At 39.3% G+C, this 10,986-nt stretch overlaps 2 protein-coding genes across 2 annotated transcripts in view; both read left to right on the top strand.

Moving 5' to 3' along the window:
* Positions 218-6,206, top strand: LOC109723877 (26S proteasome non-ATPase regulatory subunit 7 homolog A). The gene is made up of 10 exons (XM_020252368.1): positions 218-667; positions 1,623-1,715; positions 1,805-1,886; positions 2,368-2,464; positions 2,571-2,646; positions 3,473-3,531; positions 3,633-3,755; positions 5,210-5,267; positions 5,384-5,469; positions 5,628-6,206. Exons 1-10 carry the CDS (start codon positions 481-483, stop codon positions 5,700-5,702), a joined length of 936 nt encoding a protein of 311 aa, XP_020107957.1. The 5' UTR covers positions 218-480; the 3' UTR covers positions 5,703-6,206.
* Positions 8,022-10,986, top strand: part of LOC109723825 (sulfoquinovosyl transferase SQD2-like) — a 7,073-nt gene continuing 4,108 nt past the window's right edge. The window contains exons 1-6 of the mRNA XM_020252309.1: positions 8,022-8,393; positions 9,242-9,308; positions 9,455-9,525; positions 10,082-10,199; positions 10,287-10,360; positions 10,911-10,983. Of these exons, the coding sequence (XP_020107898.1) occupies positions 8,278-8,393; positions 9,242-9,308; positions 9,455-9,525; positions 10,082-10,199; positions 10,287-10,360; positions 10,911-10,983 (519 nt within the window). The 5' untranslated portion in view covers positions 8,022-8,277. The remainder of the gene's footprint in view (positions 8,394-9,241; positions 9,309-9,454; positions 9,526-10,081; positions 10,200-10,286; positions 10,361-10,910; positions 10,984-10,986) is intronic.

The raw sequence follows: 10,986 nt of genomic DNA, 5'->3' as shown, positions 1-10,986 counted from the left end.
GCCTGGCAAAACAGCGAAGTTACAATGGAAACACCTAAAGGCCGGACCAAAGAAGTTCCGGCCCAGAAACTTATTAGGATCGGACTCGGTTCCACCCATTCCCGAGAAACCCCGTCCAAAATAAAAACAATAATAATAATAATAAAATAATAATAGTAATAATAATAAAACAAAATTAAAAAAGGGTTACTTGCTAATTAAGTTGGCAAGGTATATCGGCATACGAAAGGGCACAGCGGAAGCGCCGAAAAGTGATTCGAGTCCTGGATCTCAACTTACTCGGATCGGCATTCTTTCATTACTGAACAGCCCCACTTTCTGCCTAGGTCTGTAGATCAACAACGGGAACGGAAGAGAAACAGAAGACAGTAGAAGCACGGTAAAAACCCTAGGGCAAGGAAAGTAGGGCGAGCGGGGGAGGGAAGGCCAGGGAAGAAGAAGAAGAAGAAGAAGAAGGAAAAGTGTTGGGGAGAGAGAGATATGGACGTGATAAAGACGCAGCAGATCTCGGCGCGGGCGGTGGAGAAGGTGGTGGTGCACCCGCTGGTGCTGCTGAGCATCGTCGACCACTACAACCGCGTCGCCCGCGACAGCAGCAAGCGCGTCATCGGCGCCCTCCTCGGCACCACCTCCCGCGGCACCGTTGACGTCACCAACAGCTACGCAGGTCTATTTCTTATGTACTTTACTCTCTCTCTTGATCTCGATCTTCATGCTATTGCCCCGAAATTCTTTATCAAGTCTTCATGCTGGGCCGTTGACGTGATTGTAGTTTTTTTCTACGAATAACGCCGACCCGACCGCATCTAGCTAATCTCCAAAATCAAAGTTATAATCCTCGCTATTTTTGTATTGGACCGGTCCGGAATGGTAGTTCGGTGATGTTTGTGTCCTGTTGCAAGGAAGAGATCAATTAATGTTATGGAATAGATAGATGGGAAACTTGATAGTTGATTCCTCTTCTGTAGTGTAGACGCTTTTCGTTACCCCCACTAAAACACCATGCGGACTCACAGAAAGGTCAATCCGGGTTAACGAGGCACTGATTTGGTATCATTAATAAGGTTTTTGTCTCCAGTTCACAGGTCTCCTGTCTGGAGACAAAGTTGAAACCTCCATTGCTTGTAGAGAGTCTTGTGTGCGTAAGCGCATGTTTGTGCGCACACAGAGAGAGAGAGAGAGAGAGAGAGAGAGAGAGAGAGAGAGAGAGGATCAATCTGATAGGACTAATCTGATATCTGATAGTTTGCAAATCAAGCAAGTAATAGAATGAACTCACAATTAAACTAGTTTTTTCAGATGTGCCTGCTGGGCATCTGTACACGCATCTTAATTGAAAATTTACGAGTTGGAAAGGAGTAGACATTCTCTTCTCACTGTATAATGGTGCAATATAAAACTAAAGGCCTGTAGTTTATCCTCTAACGCAGCTGGAGGAGGTGGAAAAAATGATTATTCTTCCTCTCTCTTAAGTATCTGAACCTGTTACAAGTCCTGTTAGATATCTAAATTTCACTTATCAAGTCTTTTGTTAAGTTGCACATGATATTAGGGTAAAGTTTCTTGTGTAAATTGTGTCTTAATTAGGTCACGAACTCAGTGTTTCATTGTCTGTTGTGCAGTTCCTTTTGAAGAAGATGAGAAAGACCCAAGCATCTGGTTTCTAGACCACAATTATCATGAATCTATGTTTGCCATGTTCAAAAGAATAAACGGTGCTTCCCTGATTCTACTTATTGGACTTTTATGTACCTTTCTATTCATTATATCTTATCATGCAAAATATGACTCGTCTTTGTTGCAGCCAAGGAACATGTGGTTGGATGGTATAGTACTGGTCCGAAACTACGAGAGAATGATTTGGATATTCATGCCTTATTTAATGAGTAAGATGAGCTCTTAGAGCTCTTTTAACTTGCACTGTAGTCCTTTTGTTAATAGTATTTTTAAAGTTATGTTTTTGACATTTAAGCTTCCTTTTCTCGGCAAATCTCTCTTTTTCTTTCCTTTGTAAACTGTCCCGGTTCAACGCATCTTGGTAGCACAAAGTATCTGTTTGTGTTCAATTCAGCTTGTCTCTTGTTGGCTGACAGTTCACTCCCACTCCCTCTTTTTCGGGTTTGTTATTCTTCATTCAAAAAAATTGCTTGTGAAGAGCAGTCAGCTTGCATTGCCTTGAATACTAATAACAAATCTGTAGTTTTCGGATTTTCTTTCTTTTTCTGGTTATATGCTGGTTGATGCATTTATTTTTTAATGAAAATTTGATATTTAGGAACCATATGATGAGTTCTTCGTTGTTCTATTTTATTTTGAAAGTCACAAGTCTAGGAATTCTGTTTTCATGATGTGTTTCTGAATCTGCAGCTATGTACCTAATCCTGTCTTGGTGATTATTGATGTACAACCAAAGGAGCTAGGAATACCAACCAAAGCATACTATGCTGTAGAAGAGGTCAAAGAGGTAAGCAAGCAGATGTTTCTGGAGTAAATGCGAAGCAATCCTGTTCTGTATGCACAATGTTGTTGAATGCTAGCCTTCTTAACTGATATGCATGTTTTCATTACAGAATGCCACCCAGAAAAGCCAAAAAGTATTTGTCCATGTGCCTTCAGAAATTGCTGCTCATGAAGTTGAGGAAATAGGTAAGCATTTCATGTGTTGTTGGATTAGAAAGCCATTGTATTTAGAGGTGGCCATCTGCCTGGGTGGGTCAACTGCTATTATTAAAACTGGCCAAGCCTTGGGTAAACTTTGACTGAAACCTGTCAATATGTCTATGGGGCCTGTCTTGACTAACTAGGGAGATGGGAAAGTGGAAGGTGAGGGAATAGGAAAAAGATGGAGAAGAAGGGTGCAGCTGTGGGTCAGTTGGGAATCTGTGGAATGCAGCAGTGGGGAATGGCAAGCAGTGATGCCATAGCAGGCGATGGTACACAAGCTATGCGGGTTTAGAAATTTCAGATGCTTAGAACTTGTTGGCAGGCGATGGTACACAAGCTATGCGGGTTTAGAAATTTCAGATGCCTTAGAACTTGTTGGGGTGCTAGAATGGAAAGTAGGAGAGGAGGCTAGATGGGGAAGATTAAGGAAGAGGGAAGTGGATTTTCGCAGAGCTTTTCACGTTTGAGCGACTTTAGTTTTACATAGTTATTAAAAAGATTTCTCTCTCATAACCACACTTCTCTGATAATTTTGACAAAAGCATAAGCGGTACTGCTAGTAGCTTGTACATATTATTGCTGTTCTTTGACTAGTCAGGTCAGCAATTGAAATCATTTGGCCTGAAAGCATTGTCTGTAATCCATAGTTTCTAGATAATGTAAAACGCTCGAAGTCTTCATTTATCTTTAAAACCTCCATCTGTCACTTGAAGATGATCTTCTGTTTGAGCGGCATGTGCTCTAGACACTGTGAAAAGCGGGTGCGTGTAATATAGGGCCTATAAATATTTCGTAATTGTGTTTACAGGAGTTGAGCACTTGCTAAGGGATGTCAAGGATACAACAATCAGCACCCTTGCAACTGAGGTAATTCTATGGGAACAGCCTTTTTTTTATTTTAGATATCTGTGTTTGCATCTTTGGAATGCATTTTACAGAAACAACTAACATATCTACAATGGGTAAAGGTTACTAGCAAGCTTGCAGCCTTGAAGGGATTGGATGCAAGGCTTCGAGAGATACGAGGTTACTTAGATCGTGTAATTGATGGAAATCTTCCATTAAATCATGAGATTCTGTACCATTTGCAGGTTGGTTTTTCTCGGCTACTTTTTTTATTAATACGTTTCACTGCAGGTTTTTAATTCTCATTCTGGTATATAGGCGCAATTAAATTAAATACTATCAATATTTCTGATGATATCCCTTTTTTTTCCTGAACAGTGATGATGTCCAAAATTCACAAATATGAAATATCTAAATTGCATCAGAGTTATGCTAGATCTCTGGATTTCATGCATTTTGTTTTCTAAGACAGGATGTTAGATGACTAAATTTGCTCCCCCCTTCCTCCATTGAGTGAAATATTCTCATCGAAGCTTTTTTAAATGATATTATATATTCACGATACAATACCAACATTTTTTATTTCATGCTACAGATATGCATATGTAACTTCCACCGGTCTATATATGCCTTTTCCTGAACTTTGAGTTTTACATCAGACGGTGATTTGGAGTTCTTATGTTTGACCATACTAGGTTTCTGGCAATCAGCCATTGTACTTCTTAATGGGTTAAGCCTATCAATAGTTACTTTTCCTGAAATATCTAGTGTTTTTTTGGTTCCTGTAAATCGCCAATTCACGCAATAGTGGTAAGTTTTCTTCTGGCCTCTGAATCTGCTTAATTCCTTGTTATTCTAGTGTTCTTTTTATTTGTTTTCCCTATTACAGTGTTTTTCTGGTACCTAATTTTAGGGAAAGCTGAGAGATGCTTATTCTCTTTGAGTGATTGTTTGAGTGAATGCTTATTAGGGGGATAAGGTTTATCAACATTGCATCATTTTATGTCTGAACCTATCATATTTTGTTGGTTGCATTTGGACCAGGGATGAAAATAACTGCAGTAAAGTTTTTATAGGGTATTGTTTTTGTTGTAGAGATGTGAGAATTAGGACACGGTCGTTTGTTTGTATACGTTGGTTCTTATAGGGTATTGTTTTTATTGTCTTGAGATGTAAGAATTAGCACATGGTTGTTTGTTTGTATACATCGAATGTTCATAAGGACAGCTATAATCGTTACACCTCCATTTTTGTTTATCATGTTATTTTGAGTTTACTGAGAACAGTATTGTCAAGCTAGGAATTGGGCGGCAAAGAAAGTAGAAAGGTAGAAGAAGAAACAAGAGAGCGAGATAGAAGCCCTTGCATATGGTAGATATTAGCATCTTTTGTGCTTGACAGATATCTAGTAAAGTTACATCCAACATTAGCTTAACTCAGCTGAATAATCTGTAGCCGAAGGTGTAGATAATGAATCCGAATTAGTATTAACATAAGAAGTTTGAGTGGTATTCTCTATCATTTTCATTTGTTTGTTTGGGTTTCTGTTTTTGTGTGTGTGTGTTCTCTGTAGGCAAGCCATTATTTCATTTTTTCTGTGTCACGTTACTATTCATTATCTACTGCAAATTATTTGTGCCATTTTTTTTTGTATCCTATATAATGAGATGTTTTACTGTGTTGGTTGATTTTCTTGCAGGATGTATTCAATCTACTTCCGAATCTTAATGTCAGTGAATTGATCAAGGCTTTTTCAGGTAATGTTGTCATTTTACTACAAGCAGAGAGAACTATGCTTTTGCTTGTGGGAGTTCTCACTTCTCGGTCCATACTTAGTAGCTTTTAATATTAATCTACCTCAATTGTTATGCAGTGAAAACAAATGATATGATGCTGGTTATATACCTGTCTTCTTTAATCCGGAGTGTTATCGCACTTCACAACTTGATAAACAATAAGGTAAGCTTGTTTTCTGGACTGAGTTGTTTTCAAAGTCGGCTGCACTTGCTTTATACTGCTAACAATGGTTGCTAATATTTTATTTTGGTTGAAAAAACAAATTATTCTATTGCAATATCACTAATGAAGCTTATGATGATACTTTGATATGATAACAGGTGCTGAACAAGGAGCATGAGAAGGCAGAGGACTCTAAGCAACCTGCAGCCATACCAACCGCAGCGGGCAGCTAAAAGCTGCCATGCCTTTTGACAGCTTCCACACATGATTGCTGGTTTTGAGATTAAAATGGTTGAACTTAGAGTTGTTCCCCCGAAGGGGCTACATTGATGTGCTCTCCGTTCGAGGCTTCTTTCTGATATTGAGCCGTATACTGTTGGTGGATGATCAAAATATCAGACTTCTATATATGTTATTTATTCATCTTTTGAGTTGGTTATGCTAGACATCCTTGTCCTTGGAGGGCTATCTTTTACATAAAAAAATTTGTGGTGTATCCCTGTCGAATATACAATTTACTGTCTCCACTAATAGGGGCTTTGGTTTGCAGTAATTTTAATTCTGAACTCTGCATCTCAATGGACAAGACAGGATGATTGTTAGCTGCGTCTGTAAGCGTTCTAGGTGGGTCTAATGATATTTGTTGCCATGTTCTTTTGTGGTAAGCTCACACTGTTCGAAAGTATTATAGATTCGTTTTGAAGTTCTTGCCAGGGAATCGTCGTAGCTGGCAACTTTATGGTGCTTGTCCTATCAGTTGGGCTTGTGGGTTTCGTTTTAAGATGCTTACGGGATTTTTACGCTGCTTGTCCTACTCTTATGCATATCAACCTGCTCATCAAGCAAGCATTGATGACAACTATTACTACTATTATTACCAGTATTATTACAACTACTGTAATTGTTATTATTATTATTATTATTATTATTTGTAATTTTCAACTGCTGCTTCAGTATCAGATGGATTTTTTTTTTATTTACTGGAATTTTCACGTGGTCCATTGAGTACCTATCGTAGATATAAAACGCCGAACGTGATTCGCCGTTCTGGTGTTGCTGATTGGCTGGATCTTGATAGCATGGACAAGCGGGTCAAACACGTGCAAACGTTGCGGCTCGAATCTTGGTGCTCTTAGCTTTGAACTTTTTATAATATAGTAAAGTATTCTTGCCCTTCCTTTCGGCAACTAACATGATTGATCTCTATCAGGGGAATGTGCTGTGTGCAGCTTGGAAATAAGGTATTTACTACGAAACGTACACGGTTGATAATCCTCTGTGTTTCTGATGTTAATGTTAGAAACGTGTACGCTGATCTTGTAAGAGCTTCAAATATCCTAGAATTAATTTATGCGTTTCTGACTTTTCAAACAATTGGAGAGATGCGAGCTATGGTCCGTGCATATAAATGTGGAGAAGTAATCACAGTTTTTAATTATCAGTGGTATTTACTTGCCGGTTCCTTATTTTCTGCTACTGTATTTATAATTATTTTGCACTACGCTTTACTATGAGTACCAGTCTCAATTTTTAATATTTGCCAATTTAGTTTTTTTTTAGCAAATTAAATTATATAAAAAAAAACAAAGCATGTTTTGTACTGGAGCTTGAAATGAGTTTTAGACTGCAAACTGAAAATCTTTAATTCTATAGTTTAATATTCGTATTTTTATTGCACTGCAATTTGAAAACATTCGGAGCATTTTTCTTGAATACAAATTAGCGTTTTAACTACTTACAGTAGAATTCTGTGAAAATGCCCAACTTGGCCTAACATGTCCTTCAAAACTTGCTGCTCACAGTAGGGGAAAAGGCATTTTCTTCTCAATAGTGCTTATAAGATTCTGCTTAGATCACAAAGAGGCTTTCGGAGGCCCCACATTACGTGATTAAACTATTGGTTGCTAAGTTTGGGCATTAATTAAAGCACGCCAAGGCACTCGAAAATACTTTTGACAATGATGCTCCAGAGCCAGATATTTATCTCTCTAATAATAATAGTATATATATTGCAGGCTGATAATTAGTAGACCAGTGATAACGAAGACTTTAAAAAGTTTACATAATTATGCTGAGAAAAGAACAAAGTATGTTATTGTGCTGGTAGGTTAACCTATGCCCACCGATTTGAGTTGCGGCACCCAATTAAAAAAACAGAAAAAGATAGATTTCAAGCTAGAAGTACGCAGAGCAGAGAGATAGACTTCAAATTGAGTTTCCAAATATTCATCCGTAGAGATTTGCTGGAGCACGAGATGAGAGGTGAGAGATGAGAGACGAGAAGAAATCGCAACGAAGAAATTAAATTTTGTCCACTCAAAACGGCTGAAACAGAAAAAACGGGATGGGAACCCAGATCTTCCCCAGCATATGCCCGTAATCTATTCCCCAATTCAAAGGAATATACTTTTGAAAAGCATCTCTCTTCTCTAATCCGATTCCCTACAACTACAAGAGGGCTGACTGAGGCCCCCCCAAGTTCTTCCGTCTCCCAGCGTTCCTCCCGGTTCCCCCCCCCCCNTCTGTTTCTGTTCCCCTCCCCCACTCTCTCTCTCTCTCTCTCTCTCTCTCTCTCTTCCACGTTTGGAAGGAGAGCGGAACAAAAAAAGAGAGAAAGTTAAAAAGAAAAAAAGGAAAGCCACCAATCACCCCGTCCAGACTCGACTCTGGACCCCTACTACCCACCGCCGTCGTCTTCCTCCTGCTGCTGTCCTTGTTCTACTTTCGCTTCCTCCCTGGCCCTGGCCCTCGCCCTCGCCCTCGGGTTTTAAGGAAGGAGTTGGTGGTGGTCAACTCTTTGCTGCGAGGATGACGATCGACGAGATTATTGACGATCTGGAAGAGGCGCCCCCGCTCCTCGAAGATGCAGAGGGCAGCTCCGGTCCTCGCCGCATTGCTCTCTTCGTTGAGCCATCTCCTTTCGCGTATCTCTCTCTCCCTCTCCCTCTCTCTCTCTCTCCCCATTCCCATTCCCATTCCCATTCCCAACCCCAACCCCAACCCCAACCCCAACTCCAACCCCACTTAAATCTATCTTCTCTTCTCCATCGCTCTATGTGCATGCCGACTTCTTCCTATCCTGCATCTCTCCCTCTCGATTCGTAAGATACGTTGGTAGATCTTTTATGATCTGCCATTTCTGTGCATATGATCCACTTCTGATTGGTGTTTCTGCGACTTGCTTCATCTGATCTGATGTGTCTCTGCAGTCTGCACATGTCGTGTGCTGCAGTGAATTTAGGACTCCGAGTTCTCCTCGAAATTTTCTCTTTTGCTTTTAAAACTGGATGGTATGGTTTTAGAACTCATTAGCACCTCTTCACAGATGCCTTTACAGGTTCATATTTAGGCTCTTGTTGTGCCAAATCTACCATGTCTCGGCAATTGGCACCAAGTCTGAGCCGGTGATGTTCGAAGAAAATTATACAAAGTCTGAGAGCAATTATTCGTAGTTGATTCATGATTTCTGCAGTAGATCACGTGGTAAATTATTAGAACGGTGCCTCCTGATCATCTCCGGCCTGCATACTTATCATGCTTGAATAAATTTTGACGTGAATACCTCTTCTCATTTTGATCATACTGTTAGACTGTGCTCTGTAGTTTGACTCCTCTTCTCTCCTCTCAGCGTGTAGCAAATGCTAATGATATCATCGGGTTGACACATTCGTTGCTCTTCTTTCACTTTTTGTATATTTAGCTCTAGTGATTATAAATACACTCCAAGTTCATGGCCTATGTTGCTGAATGGGGATTATTTTTTTATTGACAGCTATATTTCTGGATATAAGAACCGGTTTCAAAATTTCATCAAACATTTGCGCGAAATGGGAGATGAGGTACTTTTTATTACCTTTTATAATTAATCTTCCCCCCTACTCCACTGAATTTTCTGAAAGCAGTTCCACTGAATTTACTGTTCTCCTCTCTTTAACCTTTGAGATGTCTTAGTTTCAAAATTTTTCTGCGTTGGTGTCTGAAACAGGTCATGGTCGTGACGACCCATGAGGGAGTGCCTCAAGAATTTCATGGTGCAAAACTGATTGGTTCGCGCAGGTAATTGAAATCTGAGATTCCTTCGCATTCAACCTAATGACATGTTAGTTCCTGACAATGTGCCCACTTAAGGTGATAAGCTTATGTCCACTACTAATTGAACACTTATCATTGGTTCTACAGTTGTGTTAGGTGATAAGCTTATGTCCACTACTAATTGAACACTTATCATTGGTTCTATCGTTGTCTTTATGTTGTTTTGGCAAAATATTTTCACAGGTAAACTAACGACCTAAATACTAATTTGACGTGTTGAATCATAAGAAATGCTATACTTTCCCTTAAGAAAGAAGCTCCTATCATTAATTTAAGTACTTCATATGAGAAAAACCAGTGGAGGTAGAAATACGCATGCAAACACCGTGTAAAAATAAAAACTTCAATTTTTGGTTAATTGGAGTAGAATAGCCTGTTGGACTCCACTTTTTACTTGGTCTGCAGTGGCTCGTTGCTTATGGAACACATTAATGTCCTGTGAGATTTGTTATATATCCACCTGCTATAGTGGCTGTAACTTCCTATTCTTCTGCTTGCTGTTTGCAATGTTTGTTTGCAGCTTTCCTTGCCCGATGTATCACAATGTTCCACTCTCATTGGCGCTTAGTCCTAGAATTATTTCAGAGGTGGCGAAGTTTAAGCCCGACATCATTCACGCATCTTCACCTGGAATTATGGTAATAATAAATCCAGAGAAGCATGTTATTCATAAGATATAAGCATTTCTCGTACCTCGCAGAATAAATTATTGCAACTTATTTCAGGTATTTGGGGCTCTTGCAATTGCTAAATTGCTCTCTGTCCCATTAGTGATGTCGTATCACACTCATGTTCCAGCGTAAGTTGGTCTCTTCTTTTTTATTTGTATTTCGTGCATTCATGCATGCATCCATAGGAAAGCGGTTAAAAGAACTAACAAAGGAAAAAGTGAGAACCTAGAGATTATGTAAAACTGTTTAGCAGTTAGTAATCTAACAAAGCTTAAGATTTATAAGCACACCAGCTTAATTAATAAATGTTATACTCAGCTAAATACTTGATGCTTTCTTCTTGACCACTTTATCTCTAAAACATTACTCATCTTCATATGTTACAGTACACCTGTTTTAAATCATAGGACAGAGAGATCTATTGCATTATGTCCATACGCCTGGTATATCTTGCCCATTTTCACAACATGTGCATTGAGTTTCAGTTCTGAGATATGCTAGCTGGAAGTTAGCTGTTAATCGTTGAGGTGCTTATGGCTAAATTCTTATAATCCATTTTTTCCTTATACTGCAACACTGATCAAATCGTAATATGTACCATTTCCCCTAATGTTATTTACCTTAGGTTCTTGAAAGATTTAGTTGCTGACCTGAATTGCTTCTTATAATTGCTGACAGATACATTCCTAGATACACTTTCAGTTGGTTGGTAGAGCCCATGTGGCAGGTCATCAGTAAGCAACACCCCCCCCCC

The sequence above is a fragment of the Ananas comosus genome, linkage group 18, assembly GCF_001540865.1.
Source record: "Ananas comosus cultivar F153 linkage group 18, ASM154086v1, whole genome shotgun sequence".
NCBI lineage: Eukaryota > Viridiplantae > Streptophyta > Magnoliopsida > Poales > Bromeliaceae > Ananas > Ananas comosus.
Note: the sequence above shows the minus strand (reverse complement) of the source record. Positions and strands in the feature narration are given on the sequence as shown.